The following is a 24,614-nucleotide window of genomic DNA, read 5'->3' on the forward strand; positions in this document are numbered from 1 at the left end:
ACAAACTGCTTTCTGAAAGCCAGATCACTGTGATCCGATCAATGTTATAGATCAATATGGATTTAGATCTCAAAGATCCACATCGTTGGGGGTCCTGGAGTTAATAGAAGACATCACCAGCTCCATAGACAAAAAGAAAACTACAGTTGGGGTTCATTGATCTTAAAAAAACATTTTACACGATAAATCAGGACATATTGATCAAAAAAGGGAGCGTTTTGGTATCAGGGCAGTGGTTTTACGCTGGATGAAAAGTTATTTAAGCAACAGGCAACAATTTGTCACCTCAGAGCTGAACAAATTAAAAAAGAGGTTTGATATAAATAAACTATCATAAAATTTGGACAAAACAAAGTTTATGTTGTTTGGAAATCATAAGGAGAACAGTGATTTAAAAGTTGTGATAGTGAGAGTGTAAATATAGACAGAGTTAATGCAATGTTTTTGGGTGTGGTGATCGACCAAAAGACCTGCTGGAAACCTCACATTCAACACGTTCAACCTAAAGTATCCACAAGTGTTTCAATCCTCAGTAAAGCTAAATGTCTATTGATTAACAAAGCATTACATGTTGTATATTCTGCCCTTATTTTACCAGATTTGATTTATTGTGTGGAAGTTTGGGGAAACACCTACAAATCCTCACTCCGACCATTGTGCTCACTCCAGAAAAGAACCATAAGAACGGTTCATAAGGCAGGTTTCCAGGACCACACTAATGATTACTTATAAACTCCTGCCCAGTAAAACCCTCAGATGTGGTAGAACTTCGAACAGCTCAGCTGATGTATAAAGCCAGAAACAAGGAGCTACCGGATAATATCCAGAAACTCTTCATTGATAGAGAGGGGGTTTGTGAAATTAAGAACCAGGAGAGTTCCAACAACCACGAAGAGAATGTGCACTTCAGTCAGTGGTGTGAAAGTCTGGAATAAACTCAAGGACTGAAGCAACGTCCAAGCAGGAGTTTGTTTAAGAAAAGGCTCAGACTAGTGATTCTCAACAAGTACAGGTGAACCTGAACAGGTGTCTCTAATGCTGTAAATAGTATTGTACATATGAGTGTGACTGTATATTTCTGGGTGGGTGTGTGTTTGTGGATCAGTCACGTTGGATTGCAAGGTAGTTGGGCCTCCTTCACTTCTCCTGGTCCCTCTATGTGGTGGTCTGGTTCCATTATTGTTTGGGTTTGGGTTCCAGCAGTGGTTCACATTTGGTGCCCCTTGGTGGAGGGGCGGGGGCCAGGGTTCTGGAGGTCCTTGTGGACTTTTGGGGCTTTCACGAGCTGTCATGGGTGACCGGGACCTTGGTGGCGATGCCTCTGGGTTTGGCTCGGGGGCCTCCCGTCGCTCTTGTCATGTGTGTCCAAACTAAGACCTTCTACACACACAATAACAACAAGCCCTGGTTCACACCAAACCTCTGGAAGCTGCGCCGAGCCATGGAGGAGGCCTACAGAAGTGGTGATCGAGCCCTGTTCAAGCAGGCCAGGAACACGCTGGAGAGGGAGATCAGGAGAGCAAAGAGGCGGTACGGAGAAAGGCTGCAGAGTCGCCTTTCTGCCAACCCTGACCCCTCTTCTGTGTGGAGAGGTCTGCAGAACATCACCGGGTTCAGAAGAACAGCTCCACGCCCTGCAGGCAGCCTCAGGCTCGCAAACCAGCTGAACAGTTTTTACTGAAGGTTCGACGATCAGGCCAGCAGCACACCACCATCACCCCCCCACACCTCCCCCAGCTGTCCGCATATTCACACCTCACTACAGCCAACCACCCCTACCTCTGTCTACCTGCCTGCACTCAGGAACTGTGTGGAGGAGGTGTATTGGCTGTTCCAGAGGCAGAAGGTCAGGAAGGCTCCATGCCCAGATGGCGTGTCCCCCTCCTGCCTGAGAGCTTGCACCGAGCAGTTGGCACCCACATTCTCACGGATCTTCAACCGGTCCCTGGAGCTGTGTGAGGTGCCCTCATGCTTCAAAAGCTCCACCATCATCCCAGTACCCAAGAAACCCACCATCACAGGAATAATTGACTACAGGCCTGTCGGCCTGACATCTGTGGTCATGAAATCCTTTGAGTGGCTGGTGTTGAGCCACCTGAAGGACATCACAGGCTCCCTGCTCGACCACCTGCAGTTTGCCTACCGGGCAAACAGGTCGGTGGATGACGCAGGCAACATCGGACTGCATCACGCCCTGCGTCACCTCGACACCCCAGGGACGTATGCGAGGATCCTGTTCGTGGACTTCAGCTCGGCGTTCAACACGATCGCTCCTGAAATCCTCCACCAGAAGCTCACCCAGCTCACAGTGCCTGCCTCCACCTGTCAGTGGATTACCAGCTTCCTGAGTGACAGGAGGCAGCAGGTGAGGCTGGGGAGCATCACATCCAGCACCCGGACCATCAGCACTGGCGCCCCCCAGGGGTGCGTCCTCTCACCACTGCTCTTCTCCCTCTACACTAACGACTGCACCTCAGGGGACTCGTCTGTGAAGCTCCTGAAGTACGCGGATGACCCCACCGTCATCGGCCTGATCCGGGAGGGAGTCCGTCTATAGACAGGGGGTGGAACAGAACCACCTGGAGCTGAACCCGCTCAAGACTGTGGAGTTGACAGTGGACTTTAGGAAAAACCCACCGCCACTCCCCCCCCCCACCATCCGCAACAGCACTGTCTCCACCACAGCCACCTTCAGGTTCCTGGGATCCACAATCTCCTGAGACCTGAAGTGGATCACCCACATCAACTCCGTCAGAAAGAAGGCTCAGCAGAGGTTGTACTTCCTGGGTCAGCTCAGCAAGTTTAACCTGCCACAGCAACTGCTGATCACCTTCTACTCTGCCAACATCCAGTCTGTTCTCTGCACATCAATCACTGTCTGGTTCGGATTGGCCACCAAACTAGACAGGCACAGACTGCAATGGACAATTAGGTCTGCAGAGAGGATAATTGGGACTAACCTCCCATCTATCCAGGACCTGTACCGATCCAGGACCAGGAAACGGGCAGGTAGCATCTCTGCACACCCCTCACATCCAGGACTAGGACCTGTACCGGTCCAGGACCAGGAAACGGGCAGGTAGCATCTCTGCGGACCCCTCACACCCAGGACACAGTCTGTTTGAACTCCTCCCCTCTGGATGGCGCTACAGAGCTCTGTACGCCAAAACCTCCAGACTCAGAGACAGTTTCTTCCCCCAAGCTGTTGCTCTGATGAACTCTCATCACTCATAGAGTCTCAGAGTAATTAATCACTGTGCAATAACAATAATAACAGTAATTATAATAACACAATCATGTGCTGTGACAATACACCTTCCAATAATCAGACCTATCTCATTCTGCTGCACCTTTCACTTTTTAAAACTTGTATATATGTTAATAAGAGCTGTCATTTGTCTATTACCTATTTACTGTAAAGTGAGCGATAACAACCAAATCAAATTCCATATCTTGTCTGACCTGACCTGGCCAAATAAACGTGATTCTGATTCTGATTGGTGAGGGTGTACCTGTACAACTCTTCTGGCTCTGTTGGAGCAGACAGGAGTTAATCAACATGTCTGTGCCAGACACCGTCACCTATGCTGCACTCCATTGGCTTGTAGAAATGCAAACATTTCCTGTGACCAAGTTGGGGGCCGTTGTCGGAAACTAGTTGAGCTGGAAATCCACAGAACACCTCTTCTAGCTTTCTCTAGTTGGTTCTTTATGTTGAGGTATATTTCATTATAGCCACCTCAGGCTATATGCTCTGTGAATTGATTGTAATCAAGAACATTCCATCTTCTATTGGGCCTGCAATGTTGATGTGGACATGTTGCCATGGTTCTTGTGGAAATTCCCAAGGATGCAGGGGAGCTAGTGGTGGGTTGTTTTGTGGCAAAATGTCGAAGATTCTGCTATTTTCAATTTGTTTGTCCATGCCTGGCCACTAAAAATAACCTCTTGCCATTTCTTCATCTTGACTATCCCACTATGTCCAACATGAAGCTGTTGCAGCATTTTTGTTCATAGTGACAGAGGAATTGTCACTCGCCTTCCCCACAGCAAACATCCCAACGTGATGTTTCTCTTCTTTAATCTTCAAGAAGCTCCTCCCACAGAGTAGTTTGTTTCTTGTTGTGGAATTGGAGGAATTTCCAGTCAGTTGTGATGTGGTGGTGGAAGGTGGAGGACGGACGGTCGATGTTGTTCATCATCTGAGGAGAAGTTTTTCTTCTGAGTTGGTTCAGACTGAAGGAGAGATGAAGAGGATTGAGCTGCTGGTGGTCCTGCTGCACGGTGAGAAAGAGCTGCTTCTGTACACACACACACACACACACACACACACACACACACACACACACACACACACACACACACACACACACACACACACACACACACACACACACACACACACACACACACACACACACCTGTAGCAACAGTACAGGTGTCTTCACTGTCAGACCGGTTTTTGTTTCCTGCACAGGTGAGATGGCATCTGATTTAACGAAGGGCTTTTATTTGGTTGTTTTTCTTTCATTAAGACTCATTACACTTTCAGGTGTTCCTCAGATGACTTAGAGAATGCCAGCAAGAAATGTCTGGAGTGACAGACGCATGTAATCATTTAAATTTAATTTATGTAAGCACATGGTCAGGATTGGTTGTCGTTCAGACAAAGATCAGATTACCAGTGCCAACCTTCCAGAGCCTCATTCCCTAAACTACACTTACTGTCTGACAGGTTCTACTGAGTTTCTCTGTGTTAGACAGGACACAAGTGTCAGAAACAAGTCCAGACCTATGAGAGCAAACAAGTCACTGCAGAAATTGAGTCTGGCAGTCAGGTAAAGTATGTGTGTACATACGTGCACGATAGGATATGTGTGTGTATATATATATATATATATATATATATATATATATTGCATCCTCAGTGGACTGATTGCATCTTTAGTGGACCGTTTGGCACGGTATGCAAACTGGAAAGGGTCCAGGGTTGGGGGAAAGAATGGATCTGATGTGCGACATGACTCGCCATTCAAAGCACTTCATTATGATGGGGGTAAACGCCACTGGACGGTAGTCATTCAAGCAGGACGATCTGGGTTTCTTTGGCGCAGGTATAATGGTGCTGGCCTTGAACAATTGAACGGCAGCTTGTCTCAGAGAAGTGTTGAAGATATCTGTGAAGACATCGTTAAGGGCCCTCTGTGCAGTCCTTCAACACACGACCAGGGATGTTGTCTGGACCTGTTGCCTGCTGTTCTGATAAACACACTCGCATCGTGTGGTTTTTGAGCGCAAGTGATTTACCCTGATGATTCACCTGCAGCATCACGGGATGAATGACTCCACGTCAGATTCCCATGTTACTCAGTTCCCTACCAACCGGATCAAAACTTTTCCTTAGCTGGTGTATTCCTGCGGCCAAATTAGGATAAAACCTGGTTATTGTTGTAGTACATGTTTGTGTTGCACTGCGCTGCTGCCATGACTGCTTACTTGTCCTTGTTGAGAAACTTCATTTTCACAGTTTTTATATAAAAAAGCACTCAAAATCCTAGATAAAAAACCTATCTCATACCATCATTGTAACATCTTGGACAAATAGAATCTATTAAGCTTCGACAACTTCTGCAAATTCTCATACAGTTGTCTAATGTATAAAACCCTACATGGCCTGGCACCACCTTGCCTCCAGGAATTTTTTAAATACCGACAGTCGCGGGTCACTCGAGCAGTGTCCAACAGAGTCGTAGAGGTTCCATTCAGAAAAACTGCTTTTAGCCATAACGCACTATCCATAAATGGTAGTGCGTTATGGAATTTCTATACCTGTACACATAAGGGAATGCCCCTCTTTAACAACTTTTAAAAACCAGATAAAAATGTGGCTCAGAGGTCAACAAATGTGTACACACAAGTAATGTGTGTTTGGGTCTCTTACCTACCTACTAACTTTTTTTTTATCATTCTTATTTTACTAATTGTACTTGTCTTTACTAATTGTACTTGTCTTTGTTTCTGTTTTCTTTTTCTTATTGCATCTTTACCTGTTCTGCTTTTAACACCTTACCTGCCTATATTGGACTACAGATGGAAACTAGCCTTGTGCTATAATCTGGCACATTTACATATGTATATATGTTCATCAATGTGCATTGTCCTGAGAAATAAATAAATAAATAAATAAACAATCCTCGGTCTTGGGATAATGTGTCCATTTTAGGTCCAATTTAATGAACTCTTTCCAAACCTTTGAGGACCAAAGGGCTTCATTCCCCAGTGCCTTGGGCATCCACCTCTCCAAATGTATGCACACATGTGAACCCTCAGCACCTTCTGGCAAGTTCACAAGCCTTGAATTGTTTAGACGGGACCTGGCCTCCAAGTCCATCAGTTTATCCTCCAAACATTAGATCTCAGGGGCCTTATTATGTTGATAATGTATGCATGTCTTTAATAACTGTCATCAGACAATTATTAATAACAATTTTATGTATAGACAAACACTCCCTTTTGTTGCACAGCAGTGATGTAGAGATGGGGTCCGTTTCACAAAGCAGGTTTAGTGAAAACTCTGAGTCTGTTAACCCTGAAATGAGGGAAACTCTGAGTTTTCCGTTTCACAAAGGGAGGTAACTCAAACCAGAGAAAGAGAGGTAACTCTAGCCTGTTTCACAAAGAGAGGTAACTTAAGCTCTCGGTCAGTTACCGTAGTAACAGACGCTCTGAACCTAACCTGGTCGGGACCAGGTTTTCTTCAATAAACCCTGAGTTTCTCTCTGTCTCCTCCCTCAGTGGCGTCAATTCAGCCAATGGGCCTTTACGCAATACAGATCCGTTTTCTGCACCACGGACAGCAAGCGGCAGAGTTAGAGAGCAGAAAAAGCGTATCTGACAAACGCAATTTAACTCATTATGTTCACTTTATTCACTATGTCAGTTCAACAATATCACAGGGACATCCCAGTTTAACTTCAAACAGTTAAAGTCCAAATGCAAAAAGGAGAGGGAGGGGGCAGAAGACAGAAAGAGAGAGAGTAAAAAAAGTCAAATATTTCCCTTAAACAGATTTATAAGAGGGTAGGGTGATTTGATATCTTACCTTAAGATGAACTTGCATAATTAATCCATCAGTGGCAAACAGCCTCGTTAATATCTTCTGCTGCTGTGCCAACATTGGCCTTCTTTCTTTTTTTTTTTTAAATTGCGTGGTTGTCTACTTACTTTTCATTTTTGTAAGTTAGTAACACTGCAGAGCGCGCTAAAAACGAGATTGATAGCGACCGACCACTGTCGTCAGGGACGCTGGGACATCACATTTCAAGATATGAGGGGGGTATACAAGTGTTGGGAAAGATAATACCTAGTGAAATCCATCATGTTGTTCTGATATGCATTTGTAGTTATTTTATATGTATTAAGTAATAGGATAAATCAATACAAATAGACACAGAGTAATTCCATATATGTATTAAAAAAAAACATTTACATTTTGCCCTGAAGCCGAGGTGTGGCAGCTGCTGTACCCAATTGACGGCCCTGATCTAAATGCTATGCTCTCATACTCGCCATACGCACGTATTAACACTTCTAACTCCAGTGGCGTGAAGTATGTGGATCTTCAGATGGAAACTAATGTTTCCTCAAAGGGATTTTGTAAATTGAAATGTTAAATAAAGTTTAAAAAAAAAAAAAGAAAAAGTATGTGGATCTTTTGTTGTCGCCGGTTGCCATGGTGAATCGTCGAATCGGGGCTCCATAGATGCTGGCTTTTGATAGTTGTGGCGCACGCTCTTAACTCCAGGTGAAACTACTTAGAGTTGAGTAAATTAACTCAAATCCGCTGTTCTGGAACCAAAAACTCAGAGTTTCCGATCTCAGAGTAGATCAACTAAGAGTTCAGGATTAGACTCAGAGTTTGTTGAACCTGCTTTGTGAAACTGACCCATGGTGATGTAGGGTAAAGATACTAGTCTGTTGTTGTTATGAACCTGTGTTCTTTCTTCCCAGCAGGTGTACCTATTCTGTGGTTCTTGTCCTCTCCTCTTTCCTGTCCTCTCAACCTCCAACCAGTGGATGCTGGTCCTTCCTGAGTCAGGTTCTGTCAGAGGTTTCTCCCTGTTAAAGGAGACTTTTTATGTCCACAGTCATCTGGTGCTGGACCAGGACAGGGACTGGATAGGAGAAAAGTTTTGAAGCAACCCACCGGTTTCCATAATGAAGCAATAATTATTATTTTTATTTTATTGGCTTTGTATAAATTGGGCTAATTTGGAACGAGTTGGATTCTATTGTGGTGCAGTTAGATAACATACGTCATGAGTCTGTGCTTCAATAAAGCCGATGTGGCGTAGAGATAGTGATGCAGTGTTACAGTGGGGATGTAAAGTGGACATGATGCTGAAGAGCGGAGATGGTGCCGCTGAATGGAGGTGCTGTGTGATGTAGGGATTAATTTGCGATGTGGGGGAGAGATGTCAATCTCTGTTGTTTGGTTAGTCATGTCAATTTCAGCTTTATTTATATTACACATATAACAGCCTATGGTCAACAAAACCATTCCAGCTGGGGTCCTCATGGATGATTTTTTTAAATCTTTTTTTTCAGTTTACCACCATGTCCTGGCTGTAGAAGTGTTTGATGGTGAGGAGTCAGTCAAGCTGCCCTGTTTAGTCAACATCTCAGTTTCCACGGAGTCCACAGTAGTCTGGAGCCGCGAGGACCTCAAGTACTCCATCGTACACATCTGTCATCAGACTGGTGATGATCTTGTGGACCAAAACAAACGTTACAAGAACAGGACTTGGATGAAGATGGACGCCCTCCAGACCGGAGACCTGAGCCTGACTCTGAGGAATCCTACGATCTCTGACGGTGAAACCTACACCTGCACCGTCCGCAGGTTTGGAATGGAGCTAAGCCAAATCAACGTGCTTCTGGAAGTGAAGGGTCAGTGGTGGATGTCGGTCACGTCTGTAGAACAGAACAGAACTTTACCTCCACATCTGAACAACTGCAGACAGAACTCTGGCTGCAGGAGTCCAGACCGGACTGGATGATCTTCAGCTCTGACTTGTGTTTGTGTTGCAGAGCGTCATCCTCCAATCTGGCCCAAAGTTCTGCCAGCTGTCCTGGTTTCCCTGGTTCTCCTGGCCTCTGTCTTTGGTTTGGTCTTCTATCTGCAATACAAAAGAATGAAACACAATCCAGGTGGGTCCAAGTGACAGAGATCTGAGCCTCTGATCACTGTTTTCCTCGTTTTCGTTCCACTTTCTGTTCAGGAATCACAAAACCAATCATTCAATAGTAAGCAAATACATTGAGTAGATGCCCTCTCTTGGTCCTTGTATTCAGAAATGACTGCTTTGTGATTCCTTCTGGTACCAAACTCTTCAAAAAGGGTAAAAATGCCCAGAAATGTTTATTATTTTGAAATATTTTCTCATGTGGTCTTAGGAAGCATGAATAGTCTTAGATAGTCTCAATGTGGTCTTAGATAGTCTTAATAGTTAACCCTGTTTGCTGTCACAGATTAATAGAGGGGGATGTCTTATTAAAAATTCTGCTACAAAAAAACAAACAACCAAGAAATAAACTCACCACCTCTCGATATAACTCGGTTATGACACAAATCATATGACAAAGGTCTACTGGGAACGTCTGGCGGAGTCCCCTGTCAGAAACAGCTTCAACTCCCATCTCGGCAGAGCTTCAGCCATGTCCCAGGGGAGGCAGGGGACACTGAGTCTGAGTGAACCTTGTTTTCCGCCTCCATTGTCGAGACAGCTGATCTGAACTGTGGCCGTAAGGCTGTTGGTGGCGGTAATCCATGAACATGATGGGGGATACTGGGGGTTAGAGATGCCGTCAAGCTGAAAAGGGAGTCCTATCAATCAGAATTATAATCAGAATCAGCTTTATTGGCCAAGTTTGAACATTGCCCAACAAGGAACTTTACTCTGGTTATTTTTCTCACTGTACCCAGATTTAAAAGTAGAATAGAATAGAATAGAAGACTTTATTGATCTCCCAGAGGAGAAATTCAGTCGTGCAGCAGCCAAAACACACACACACTTTATACAAAAAATTTCAAATATTTTCAAAAATAGGTGAGGTATTTAGTGGTTATTGCACTTATAAAGAGACAGGTTTATTGCACACGGTTGGCTACAGTTTCTTGTTATAGAGTCTGATGGCTGTGGGGATGAAGGACCTGCGGTAGCGTTCTTTCCTGCAGCGCGGGTGGAGCAGTCTTTGGCTGAAGGAGCTGCTGATGCTCCCACAGTGTCATGTAGGGGGTGCCTTCTGGTGGAGGATTGCGGGAGCGATGGTGTTGAACACCGAGCTGAAGTCCACGAACAGGATCCTCGCATACGTCCCTGGAGTGTCGAGGTGACGCAGGATGTGGTGCAGTCCGATGTTGACTGCGTCATCCACTGACCTGTTTGCCCGGTAGGCAAACTGCAGGGGGTCGAGCAGGGAGCCTGTGATGTCCTTCAGGTGGCCCAACACCAGCCGTTTAAAGGATTTCATGACCACAGATGTCAGGCCGACAGGCCTGTAGTCAATTATTCCTATGATGGTGGGTTTCTTGGGGATTGGCATGATGGTGGAGCTTTTGAGGCATGCGGGCACCTCACACAGCTCCAGGGACCGGTTGAAGATTCGTGTGAATGTGGGAGCCAACTGCTCGGTGCAGGCTCTCAGGCAGGAGGGGGACACGGCGTCTGGGCCTGGAGCCTTCCTGACCTTCTGCCTCCTGAACAGCCGACACACCTCCTCCTCACAGATCTGAAGTGCAGGCAGGGTGTCAGGTGGGGGGAGAGCGGGTAGACAGAGGTAGGTTGGCTGTGGTGAGGTGTGAATATGCAGGCAACTGGGGGAGGTGTGGGGGGTGATGGTGGTGCAGCTGGGGGGTGGGGGCAAGGAAAGGCAAGGCAAGGCAAATTTATTTATAAAGCACATTTCACATGATGAGCATGGACTCAATGTGATCAAATACATAAACAAACAAATAAACAAAATTACAAGTTTACAATAACAGAAACAGACAAAAGTATGACAAGAGAAAAACAACAATAACAACCATAATTCCATTTTAACAAAAGTGCGATCACCCAGCCAATCATGTAGAGTTTACTCAAACGCCTGTGCAAAAAGGTACGTTTTTAGTCTGCTATTGAAAGAGGGCACTGTTGGAGCAGACCTTAGTTCCTGCGGCAAGGAATTCCAGAGAGTAGGACCGTATAGTGACTGAAAGCACCATAAGCAGATCTAGTGTGAATTCTAGGTATGATGAGAAGACTCTTATTTGATGATCTAAGGCCCCGTTTACACATAGCCGGGTATTTACAAAAACGGATATTTCCCCCTCTACGTTTTGAAAAATTCCATCGTTTACACAAGATCGTTTTCAAAATCTCTTCGTTTACACGAATCCGCATAAATACGCTGTTAACGTCATGCCAGCCAATCAGAATCCTGGAAAAAACATCAACAAATGACACTTGTAACTTCCAGTTAAGGCTGATTTATGGTTCCGCGTTACAACAACGCAGAGCCTACGGCGTAGGGTACGCGGCGACGCACACCGTATGGCGCGCATCGCCGCGTACCCTACGCCGTAGGTTCTGCGTCGATTTAACGCGGGACCATAATTCAGGCTTTACTTCCAAGACGGAACGAGAGTCTTTCGTTTGGAGTGACAGAGAAGTGGAGTTACTTTTAAGTGTGACTTTAGAATATAAAACAGGTAAAATACAAGAAAATATTGATGGTGGTCAAACTAATTGTAAACACAGGTCGCACACATGACGCTGCCGTTTCTGTTGCATAATGTGACGTTCTGAAGCCTAAATCTCAGTTTTCCTCTGTTTAGACGCAAACGTGAAAACAGAGTTTTTGAAAATCTCCACTTTGGCCGGAGTTTTCAGAAATGATCGTTTTTGGTGACTTTGAGCTTCGTTTTCGTGTAAACGAACGGCCAAAACGCATGAAAACTCCTCCGTTTTTGCTCCGTGTAAACGGGGCCTAAGGGATATGTCCGGTATGTATTCAGTCAGCATGTCAACCATGTAGGAAGAATCTAAGCCATTCATAAATTTAAAGACAATAAGAAGTACTTTAAAATCTACTCTTTGTTTAACAGGGAGCCAGTGAAGAGAGGATAAAACAGGAGTGATGTGTCCATACCTCTTGGTTTTTGTTAGAATTCTGGTCGCAGCATTTTGAATAAGCTGGAGGGGGGTGGTGGTGGTGTAGATGGGGGGGTGGGGTGTGAGGTTGGTGGTGGTGTGCTGCTGGCCTGATCTTCGAACTTGCAATAAAAGCTGTTCAGGCGGTTCGCGAGCCTGAGGCTTCCTGCAGGGCCTGGAGCTGTTCTTCTGAACCGGGTGATGTTCTGCAGACCTCTCCACACAGGCACACATCAAGCCCTTTTGGCCTTTAGGACTCCAAAAACAATGGGCAAGTAATGACAGGCCAAGTGTCATGCAGCTTTGGCGCTTTCTGAGACAAAAACATGGGCACGGGAGGAGTTTGGAGAGGACATGGAGAACAACGCTCTGCTGACCGCAATTTAGGATGTCCTGAGTTGGTGAAGGGGAATACTTTGATGAATTTGTCAATCCAACTGACACATTTTCCTACAAAGCAGGGCCTTTGAACTTGGAGGTGGGCTCTCCTATCTCTGGGGTTGAGGTTACTGAGGTGGTGGAAGTGGAAGAAACTCCTAGGTGGCAAGGTGCCAGGGGTGGATGAGATCCGGCCTGAGTTCCTCAAGGCTCTGGATGTTGTGGGGCTGACTTGGTTGACATACCTGTTGTAGCAGGGCGAGTGCTACGGGGCCCGACCGACAGGATAGAGAGGACACGGAGTTTCAGTGCACAACCACTTTTTATTCCACCCAACACACAGGACACACGTGCTTCAGCTCCTTCACAGCCCCCTTGCTGCTGTGCAGCCATGCCTTATGAAGTCAGGCAGGGTGGAGAGGTTGATGGGACACACCTGTGACCCATCACCTGAGTGGCTGCTGCTCCTCCACCCTGCCACACCTGTGCAACGTCACATGGACATTGGGGAAAGTGCCTCTGGATTGGCAGACTGGTATGGTGGTACCTCTCTTCAAGAAGGAGGACAGGAAGGTGTGCTCCAACTATAGAAGAATCACACTCATATGTCTTCCTGGTAAGGTCTATTCAGGGGTCTATTCAACCGTATGGGACGATTAGTGGTCCCATACGGTTGCTATTGCAACTGAGAGCCGTCAAATATGTCAGCAACTCCTGCTGAAAGGGTTGTGTTGGTCGGAAAACTTTAATACTGATATGGTTTGTTTTCCTCTCAGATTCTCAGGTGAAGGTGGATTCAGGAGTGGAGTCTGTCCAACTGCCCTGCAAAGCCACAATTGATCTGCCAGAACATGCCAAAGTGGAGTGGAGGGACGGAACCAGTAGGACGGTCCATGTGTATCTGAACAGCTCTGACCAGAAAAAAGAACAACACTGGTGGTACAGAGGTCGGACGGAGATGAAGAAAAACCTTCTGGAGACTGGAGACCTCAGTCTGACCCTGAAATACCCAACAGACAGAGATAGCTGCACCTACACCTGTATCGTTTCCAGCAAGGAGGGAGACTCACTGATGGAGAAACAAGTGGAACTCACAGTTAAAGGTCAGTTCTGATGGGAAAATTACTTTTGCATGTTTGATTTGAAGGTCTTTCAAATCAACTGTAGTTTGAGATTCAATAATGACATCCACAAACCATGTAGCTTCCCAACAATAACTACCGTATTTTCCACACCATAAGGCGCATCGTATTATAAGGCAAACCTTCAATAAATTGCCTATTTTAAAACCCTCTTCATTTATAAGGCGCACTGCATTATAAGGCACGCAGAATATACGGTAAGATACCGTACTATAATGGCTGGGGTTGAGTAACGTATCTACCTGATGGAGTTGCGCTACAGGAAATGCTACAAAATGCTACAGCAAATGCAAAAAAAAAAAACAAAACAAGAAGAAAAGTAATGTAAGTCGAACTTTATTATATATAACAAAATAATCGGTGTTGATGCTGTCGTCATGAATGTCTGTGACGATTCCTGCTGGTTTTAGCGCTGTTACTTCGGTGACACCAACTACAGTACCCACAATCCCCCTGACCACAGTAACAGAAATTACCGTAATCATCATATATAAGGCGCTAGGGCTGGGCCATATGGCCTTTTATTAATATCTGAGGTAGTTAATAAACTACCTCAGCAAACACTGAGCTGCAGGTGGGCTGCCGATTCGTGTCAGCTGTCTTCGGAGTCTGAAAGGCTAACCAAGCCTTGTAGGACTCCTTCTTCAGCTTGACGGCCTGCCTTACTTGGGTGTTCACCACAGTTTAGTAATAGTAATTCAGTCTTGACATTTCTTTGTTGGCTCCCTGTTTGCTTTTGAACTGATTTTTAAGAATGTATTGCCCACTTTGAAAGTTTAAAGTCAGTCGATCCAAAGACATTGCCCCTGATGTTGCAGAGGAACAACCAAGACAACCCGACAACATACAGAGCCATCAGTACCTCAGGAAAAACCTCATTCACCCTGGATCCCTGCTGAGAAAAAAACGACCTGATTGATAAGACTGCCTACCACTTGTTAACAACCTTCACATGGACTGAAAATTCTGACTGATTCTGTGTTACTGCTGCGTTTCTGTCCCGCTGACCTTGTGGTTAATGTCTCTCAGTTCCCCAGGTGGATGAGGAGGAGGGGGTGGAGTCTGTTCACCTCCCCTGCAGAGCCACAGGTCACCTGTCTGAAGACGTGACAGTTGAATGGACCCGTGTTGACATCTGGATCACAAAGGTCCACGTGTTTCACAGCGGTTCTGACCAGCTTGAGGAACAGAATCAAAAGTACAGATGCAGAACAGAGATGAAGAAAGACCTGCTGGAAACTGGAGACCTCAGTCTGACCCTGAAAAGTCCGACAGACAGAGACAACAATTGCTACACCTGCACCGTCTACAGTGGGGAGGGGAACATCCTGATGCAGCAGCAGGTGAAGATCCGGGTCAAAGGCAAGTACTGTAGATATGGATCAGTGGTTTGTTCGGTCATGTGATCTGAACATAAGTTTTTATAGTAACCTTTTTTTATTTAAACATATTTTTATTGCGATTTTCTTATCAATTTAAACATTGACATTTAAACATGGACATTTTAATACAGTATACCCCAATCTGGCATAAAATAATAATTAATGAATAAAAATAATAATGGTAACAATAATGTAGATAAATAATAATTAAACAAAACAATGATAAATACAAAGATCACAGCAGTGCAAGTAACCCTTTTCTTCTCTACATTTCACACAAATATCAGGTACATTAGGTTGTATGTGAGTCAATCTGCAAGGTGTAATATAAGTGCGCATTAACCACCTATATTGTAGCAGCTTATATTTGGTATTAACCGACGGGGTCTGAGCCTAAAAACAAGCCCCTTTGCAGTCAGCTTCTTGGATATCCTCCTTTAAATCAATTATCCATGCCTCCATCTTTTTGGAAAATGAATCTTTGATGTTAAAACACTAAACCATAGAACAGTGAAAATTGTCCTCTGCCATCCATGTGGGATAGAGTCAATTTCTTGATTTTACATAGTGGAGGCACAGACAGATGTTTATGGATGGATAAAATAAAATGTTTCAGTTGGAGGTACCATATTTTGACGACCATACGGCGCGCCGTGTGGAAAGGCGCACCCTCTCCTCATCCGAGCCTGATCGCGCTGAGACCGGGAGAACTGATCAGCGCTGCGACGGACACGAGCCAAGCGCGCAGTGACCCCTCGGAAATGATGCCGGCTTTTGCTCGAACAATAGTCCAGCCCAGCAGACATGTCAGCCCACGCATCTACAATCTATCAACAGTAAATGGCGGAGCCTGCCGACCGAGCAGGGACACGTCGGCTGCCGCTTGGTCGGGCGGTTCCTCCGGCCTTCCGGCCGCACTGCGGCGCAGCTCACCCAGGAGCTGCGTCTCCTTCTCGGTAGCGAGAAGTCGCCGCGTCCGCTCCAGGTGTCCCGCCACGGAGCCCGCCGCCGGGCAATCACGGGCAATTCACGCGCCCCCCTTCCCCCTTTAACTTCTCATGGAGGCCTCAATTACGTCCGCCTTACAATAATACAATGGGTGCATTGCGTCATTGGGTGCGCGGTACATTTAAAAAAAAAAAACGACGTTTATATGCGCCTAATGGTCGCAAAAATACGGTATTTAAAGAAATGTGTTCTTGGAATATCATATTTCTCATACGGATCATTATATGACATCAAGCTACCCTTTGCATAAAAATCCCAAATTTTTGCAGCATCTTTTGTTAAACCACATCCTGAATCCACCATCTGCTCTCCCGGGTACAAAACAATATAGGCTGCCCAGTAATACAGTTTTAGCTTGGGGAGCTGAAGCCCCCTTCTTTCATAATGTAAATATAATAGTTTTGGTTGTAGCCTGGCTTTTTTGTCATTCCAGATGAACTGGTTCTATATATTATTAATGTTATGAAAAACGGTTTAGGGTAAAGGAAGCATAAGTGATTGAAATAGATATAGAAACTTTGGTTAGACCAAAATTTGTATTATGTTTATGCGACCAATCATATATATATAGGCATCCTGCTCCATCGATTCAGCATCTCCCTCACCCCGTCCACCAGGGGGTCATAATTTAAAGGAACTATTTGTTTCACAACAGGACTGACTTTAACCCCCAAATATGTAAAACCTTCTTTAGTGGCTGTGAATGGTGTATTTATAATGGGCTGCAGTCTTTCCTTGTCATTCAAAAACATACGTGCGGATTTGGAATTGTTTATTTCATTCCCTGATATGTTGCCAAATGTTTCTATGAAATTCATTAATTGGGGTATACTATCTTTTAAGTTTGTTAAAAAAATAATCATGTCATCTGCGTATAAAGCTATGGGATGCTCATATCCTCCAATATTTATACCTGTGATGTCTTTATGAGCTCTTGTGGCCATGGCCAAGGGCTCAATAGCCAACACAAATAGCAAAGGCGATAGCGGACACCCTTGTCTTGTTGATCGGTGGTTGTTGATCAGTAAATGGTTTAGAGACATTATTATTGGTAAATATTTCCGCACTTGGGTTTGTATACAAGAACTTTATCCAGCTTAGAAAATTCACACCAATTTTAAACAGTGGGAGCATGTTAAAAAGGAAACCCAATCGATCCTGTCAAAGGCTTGACGTTAATCTTTAGGTTGAATCTCACAGTGAAATTCCTCCGCTTCACGCGAAGAAGAGAAGATGGAAGACTTTCCCGTCACGGACCAATCTCATCTTGCAGGGGTTTAGCTGGGGTCCCCGAAATTTCCCCATCTCAGCGAACAGCTTTCTGGCCGTGTTGAATTACCGACGCCTCCGCATTGTTTCTGCTGAAAAGTCCTGTACCAAAGAGATCCCGTTCTCCAAGTCGCCTCCACTTGTGTCAGCTGTTTTAAAGTTGAAATCAGCTCACATCCAGTACTCGAGTTGAGGGGGGATGAGGGGGGATGGCATCCCCCCTGAAATAAAAACAGTCAAAATCATCCCCCTGTAAAACTCCCATCCCTCCTTTCCATCCCTTATGTCATTTCATCAATGAATGTGGTTTTACTGCTATTTCAACATTTAGAGTCATCACCAGAAAAATAACACCAGAAAAATAACTTATTTGACAATTTTCACCTGTTTCAAGTAAAATTTCACTTGAAATAAGTAGGAAAACCTGCCAGTGGAACAAGATTTATCTTCTCATTACAAGCAAAAAAATGTTGTTCCACTGGCAGATTTTTCTACTTATTTCAAGTGAAAATCTACTTGAAACAGGTGAAAATTGTAGTTTTTTCCAGTGACGAGTCTTGTTTTAAGTGTAATGACATTTTTTTACTAAAATGAGACATTTTAACTAGAAATAAGACAAATATTCTTGTTAAGATTTTGAGTTTTTCTAGTGATCCATTTTACTTATCCTGTGAAGGACAGAGTCATATTGATAAGTTCAGAAAACTGTTTTTTATTGTTGTGTTTTGATGTATTTGATGTAAGCCCAGTGGATATTTAAAGCTTACAGAAGGCTGCATTTAACTTCTGCTATTGTCATTCCTGCAGTATTTCTGCAGGTGTTTTGGTCACTGCTATTATTTGTAATATATTATATTATTTGTAATCAGCACAAATTATCTGTCCCCGTATGATAAAATCCACCATCCCCCCTGACTTTTTTTTACAACTCGAGTACTGCTCACATCCTCTTAAGTCCCTTCTCTGCTGCCATCATTCGATTCTCCCCTTCACTGATGCGTTTAGTGTGCTCCGAGAGGTCCTGTTTAACTTCAGCCACTTGTCCTTCTAGTGCAGTTATAGCACTGGTTACCTGTCCGAGGCGATTATTAGTTTTCGTTTCCCATACATGTGTTGCAGCTGCCAAGTCCTCTCACAGGCCTTTACCCTCAGAGCTGCTGTATTTCTCTCCATCTCATGTTCTTCTTTGTTGTTCTCTCAGTCTGTCAGTTGGAGGCGGAGGAGGGGGAGAGGTTTGTCCTGCTGCCCTTCAGAACAACACCTGACCTGCCTGAAGATGCTCAAGTTAATTGGTGGAGATACGATCCTGAACCCCCGATGACGGTTCTGAAATGCCAGAACGGCTGTGAGCAGAAGGACCAGCAGGACCAGTTTTACAGAGGCCGGACAGAGATTCCCAATGACCACCTGAAGGCTGGAGACATCAGTCTGACGCTGAAATACCCCACAGACAGAGACACGGGCAGATACATCTGCAGCGTCACCAGCACGACTGTCTCCAGAAAGAAGACGGTGCTGCTCAAAGTTATCAGTAAGTTCTGAGTTAGACCTGGGACATACCTGAAGTCTAACCCAGCGTCCATGTCTGATCTCTACTCAGCCAGAGGTGCTGTGAACATTGCTTATTTCAACTCTATGCAGCCAGTATATGCCGTACCAGAAGTCTCCACTTGGGTCGGAAGACAAACCCAAAACAAAATGAGCAAATCCCCGAAATGCTGAACGAGAATAAGTAGATATAGATAACGGATGGATAAATGGATAGATGGATAGATAAAAGATGGATAGATGATAAATGGTGGATGGACTGATAGATAATGGATGGATGGAAAGATAGATCATGGACGGATGGATGGATGGAAAGAGATAACGGATTGATGGATGGTTAGATAATTGGATGGATGTGTTGTGCAACTCAGGTAGCTTGGCTGGTCAGTTATCGAAGGCTAATGATAATTCTATTAAAGAATTATTAATAATTAATAAAGTTGACTATTTATCAAATTGAGTTACCAAAATGATAATAATTCTCGTAGGGGCACCACCCCGGGGCCTTAATCCAGGGAAAAATGATAACTAAACAGCAGAAAATCAGTCTCATATGATTAGGATTATCCTGCAGAACAGCAAATCTTACTATCACTTAAAGAATAATTGAAGGAGTGAGATCCGAGCACTGGCTCTGCTTAAACAATCAGTTTGTGACCAAATCTTGTATGAAATAACAGAAACCACTCATTAAAAATCAATCAGAATTTATTTACATACGGGTATCAAAGAAGATGTAAATAGATACCCAATAAATCCTGACGGCACACAACATTATTATAAAACCATTAACTAACTAGAAAAACAACAATCAATAAAAATGAAATGAAAGTTAAATGCATGGAATGAAAAAAAAAGAAATCAAAGCAATAACAAAGATGATAAAGAACATCTACGGTGTAAAACATTGTGGCTGCATAAAGATGGCTGCGGTTTTCAAAGATGGCGGGACTGTAACCACGCCACGTGCAATCAGACCGGATGGTGATCCCGGTGTTTAAACCGTGATCAACTGGCGAAACGGCGCTTTAAAGCATGAATGACTAGCAGAAAGTGGTGACTACAAATTAATGACAACAGTCATGATAATGATGCTGATGTAATCTCAGCTCTGAACACAGATTTAGCTCTGAAACACTCCCAGTTAAACTAATACACCCAGGTCTCAAAACCTCACGCCTCCTCGGGTCTCCGGGGGCCGATCAGGGGTTCCTGCCGGGTCTTTAGTCGGAGTCCGATCCAAGAGGTCTCCCGCCTCTACCGCTCCTCCTCCCGACTCTGGAATCAAAAGAGGACGGTGGTGCAGCGTGAAGCAGCCGGCGCTCCCCCCCCCGGTCCGGAGGCTATCACGTCGTCTCGGGTGCGCGCGGGGCCAGTCCACTTCTGGGACGTGCGGGTTACAGTCGGGCTGATGAGCGCGGGATGCGTCTCGGTCTGCGCTGGGCAAGCTGGCCACAGGTCCTTTCAGGTGAACTCAAAAGCAGAGAGAGAAGTTAGGACAGAGGAACGGGTCTCACCCTGGATTGGGGCCGAGCTTCGAAGCGGCTCTCCCCCCCTTTCCAGCTCCCAGGGACCGGGGACACGTGAAGTGGGAGTCGGAGCTCCGGATGAAAAGTTGAGACCAAGAGTCAACGGGAGCCGGAGCTCCGCAGGCCCGGTCCGTTGCGGGCCTTCCGCCTCCCCCCAGCCGGGGGGGAGAAGGGAGATGGGATCTTTGGCCCGCAGCCAAAGATCCAGCTGCTCAGGACGGAAGGTTGGTCAGAAGAGAGAGAAAAAGGGAGCAGCGGCAGGGTTTTGATCCTACGCGCGCTGCGGTGACGTCATCGGTGCCTCGTTTGTGATTGGATGCGTGCCGCTTGTAGGCGCCGCCCCCCACGCAAGGCATGTTGGGGGTTGTAGTTCATGGCAAGGCGGCCATTCTAGGAGGCACATTAAAGCGGGTTTCAGGCAAAGGGAGGGTTGCTGGTATTTATAGCTTTTGGGTCTGTTCAAAGAGGCAGCACCCCCCTCCGAGGCCTGGTCTCCTGGGTCCTCGCCGTCCTGCTGTGATCTGGGCCATGCAGCGGGGGTCGTAAACGGACTATCTCGAGCCAGGCCGAGATAACCAGAAGTTAGCAGCAGGGGGTCATAAACTCTGACTTCAGGAAGAAGGGCCAAAGTCTGGCTTTACTGGTCTTCATAATCCTGAAATTGTTCACATACATTTATAAGTTCAGAGTTCACATGGGCATATGGGCGACGCCCAACAGATGGATAAAAGATGGATGGATAAATAACAGATGGATAGATGATAGATACTCGATGGATGGATAAATGGACAAATGAATGAATGGATAGATAACAGAAAGATGGATAAATGGATGATAGACAGATAACAGATGGATGATGGATGAATAGATAATGAAATGATGTATGTACAGTATGGATGGATGGATGGATAGATAGATAATGAATGGATGATAGATAGGTAGGTAATGTATGTATGTATGTATGGGTGGATGGATGGATGGATGATAGATAACTAATGGTTGAATGATAACTTGTGCATGGATGGATAAATGATGGAAGGATAGATGGATGGATGGATATATAACAGATGGATGGATGATGAAGAGAGGACGATTAACAGTGGTGAACACTCTAACCCTAACCCCCAACCCTCACATCCAGGTTTGCTTTGCCATCAATTGGTTGTGTTAGGTAATCGGGACAAAAGACCAGAAAAGGTCTTTATTACTCTTAAAACTTCATTTTAAATCAAATTGAAAAAGATAAAGATATAGTTACACGCCTTGCCATTGTGTTTGTTTTTATATATTCTATTTAACTGGTTTAGTTCAGATAGTCTTCATATTTGGATTAAACCTGTGTTGGTCAGATGGTCCCCCCATCTGGATTGAACCAGATGTGGGCTTTAGTTCAAATGGTCTTCACATCTGGATTAGCCTGATTTAATTCAGCCGGTATCCACATCTGGATGGAACTGGTTTAGTTCAGACGGTCCCCAGATATAAATATCGCAACGTCTTCAACTGCAGCTGATGTTTACTTTGTTGTCCTCTCAGACCGACAGATGGAGGTGGAGGAGGGGGCGGAGTCTGTCCAGCTGCCCTTCATAACAACAGCCGGTCTCCCCAAAGACACCAGAGTGGAGTGGATCCGCTATGAACCTCGACACATGAAGGTCCACGTGTACCAGAATGGCTCTGAGCATCCCGAAGACCAGAACCCGATTTTCACAGACCGAACAGAGATGAATGAAGACCCGCTAGAATCTGGGGACCTGACTCTGACTCTGAAACAGCCCACAGTCGGAGACTCAGGGACATACAGATGTGAAGTTTGCAGCCGAGAGGAAAAGTGCCGCAGAGAGACGACAGTGGTTGTCAGAGTCAGACGTCAGTATGAAGCTGAGAGTCAGACGAAGGTCAAACCTGGTTGACGTCATCTCTGACGGTCTTGTCTTTCTTCTGCAGAGAGAATTCGGGACCAACCAGACGACCTGGGAATGGAAGGACTTCCCCTGATCCAAGTCAGATGATGGTATGATCAATCATTCTGATTGGTTCGTTCAGTCTCTTTTTTTTTAGGTGCATTTTGTGAAGTTTATGCTCAGCCCTGCCCGTAGTGATGACTGACAGTTGAGGCCGTAGTGATGTCAGCGTAAATGACTGCGACGTCATCTTTTCGTCTTTTTACTGACCTCTGAAGTTTCGGTCGTTTTTCTGTCCGTGTGTTGTGTTTTCAGGTGTTCTCGCTGGTTTTAGACTGTAGCGGATGAGCTGTGAAGACTCCAGCTAAGAGGAAGGGTCAGCAGTCTAGGCAGAAACGTCAAGACCCTCCTCACTCCATCCACCTCCTCCAGACCTTCCAGAAGCATATTGAGAGATGGAACCTCTTGCATGTCCAGGATCTGCCTTAGGGACTCTGGTTAGACATCCCTGACACTCCTCTTCATGGGGGTGTCCAGATGAACCTGTGGAGGAGCAGCGACCGACTCGGGTCTCTCTTGGATGACTCTCTCCACCCTCATCTGATGGAAAATGCATGATTGTTGTATTTACATGACTCTATATTTATAGGAAGTATATCCAAACATCCTGTAAGTTTCTCATCGTCATCTTGATCACATTTGATAACAAACACATTATAGAAGAAGAGAGAGGGCTCTCGTGCTGGTCAGGAGGTGGACGACCAGTGTGATAACAATAAAAACTTGCATATAGCACCTTTCAAGGAAACCCAAGGTCACGTTACAATGGTTGTGTATTATTCATTCACTCCTCATTCATACTTGGTATGATGAACTTCATGTGTAGCCACAGCTGCATGAGGCAGCCAACGGCCTGTCCGACCACTGCTGCAACATTCACACACCAGCGATGCCTCACTGGAGGCAAGGAGGGGGATGGGTCTTGCCCAAGGACCCAACAACAGATGACTCAGTGGGAGCGAGTTTCGAACCAGCAATCCTTTGGTCATTGGACGACCGCTCTACCACCTGAGCCACTGCCGCCTCAAGGGGCAAGAGGTGATGTCACCTCAAACAGGTGATTTGGTCCAAAAGCAGCTGAATCTCTGAGGATCAACAGTGGACCAAAGATCTTAACTTTGACAGCAAACCTGTGAAATAATCATTGAAATGTGTGAAAGAACTTTCCTCAGATAAAAATGTCAACAGTAAAGAATAATGTTGAATCCATTTAATTCTAAAGTGAAAGGGAGTGAGTTTCTGACGGACACCGGCGTAGGAGTTACTCACTAGAGCGGGACTGTTTTCTTTATCCCGCTCCCGCTGAATTTCTGACCATTACCACCCGTAACGTGTGTGTTACACTCCCCCCCGCATCCGCAAAACTCTGAGAATTCATGCCTGCACAATAATAGAGATGCATTGATTTTGTGTCTTCTCCCGTCCAGCAAGAGAAATGTCCCAGACAAATCCATCTGATTTAATGTTAACATGATAATTGTGGAGCTTGATGGATAATTGACAGTTCATAGATCACCTGACAGAAAGTTAGATGCAAATCCATAATTGTCATCATCGCACAAGCTATTTCGCCTTTCGCGCACGCATCAATTATGTAGTTGACGTTATAGCAATGAGAGTAGGCTGTAAGTGGCTCAAATAACACTAATAAATAACATAAAATAAACAAAGTCCCAATGCCGCCCTCTAGTACTCACCCTCTCGATTGTGACTGGTTGGAGACTTCTCTTCGTTTTTGTTACTTTTAGCCCTCACAGCTGATAATCTATCATATAAACATGAAACAGAGCTTCAATGATGGACAGACACAGTGATAAAGGCATATTTCTGTTGTTTCATCTTTCTGTTAAAGTGACTCACAACAGAGCCAAAAATGGTTGCTTTGTTTTCTGAATGTAAGTTAAAGGTAAATAATTAAAATCCCAGAAAGCAAATGACTGCTCAGTGGGTGGATTTTTCTCACATTTGCAAATGTGTAGGATTGTGTCATGAGGCCAGACTCCTCCTTATTAAGTTATAGTTTATGCACGCACATAAATGTTAACATGTCAAAGTTCTGAGGTTATTAAAGTACCCCACATCCATACCCCACAGATAACGAGCTGATCTATCATGTCGGTCGCCCCTTTTATATTGACCGACCCGGGGGTCGTGTCCAGCTACCCCGCCCATAACTCCCCTCCAAGAGTCATCTTAACCG

General features: G+C 45.1%; 2 protein-coding genes across 2 annotated transcripts; both read left to right on the top strand.

The window, feature by feature from the left end:
- Positions 1–1,315: 1,315 nt before the first annotated feature.
- On the top strand, positions 1,316–13,686 carry LOC133420436 (uncharacterized). Its single transcript, XM_061710130.1, has 6 exons — positions 1,316–1,611; positions 1,804–2,041; positions 4,092–4,284; positions 8,608–8,949; positions 9,091–9,210; positions 13,349–13,686. The coding sequence occupies exons 1-6, from the start codon at positions 1,316–1,318 to the stop codon at positions 13,684–13,686; spliced, it is 1,527 nt and encodes a 508-aa protein (XP_061566114.1).
- An 837-nt stretch (positions 13,687–14,523) lies between these two features.
- On the top strand, positions 14,524–23,641 carry LOC133420437 (uncharacterized). Its single transcript, XM_061710131.1, has 6 exons — positions 14,524–14,572; positions 14,744–15,076; positions 18,575–18,904; positions 21,987–22,319; positions 22,398–22,464; positions 22,670–23,641. Exons 1-5 carry the CDS (start codon positions 14,524–14,526, stop codon positions 22,460–22,462), a joined length of 1,110 nt encoding a protein of 369 aa, XP_061566115.1. The 3' UTR covers positions 22,463–22,464; positions 22,670–23,641.
- Positions 23,642–24,614: the final 973 nt, after the last annotated feature.

This window comes from Cololabis saira, chromosome 20 (genome assembly GCF_033807715.1).
Source record: "Cololabis saira isolate AMF1-May2022 chromosome 20, fColSai1.1, whole genome shotgun sequence".
Taxonomy (NCBI): Eukaryota; Metazoa; Chordata; class Actinopteri; order Beloniformes; family Belonidae; genus Cololabis; species Cololabis saira.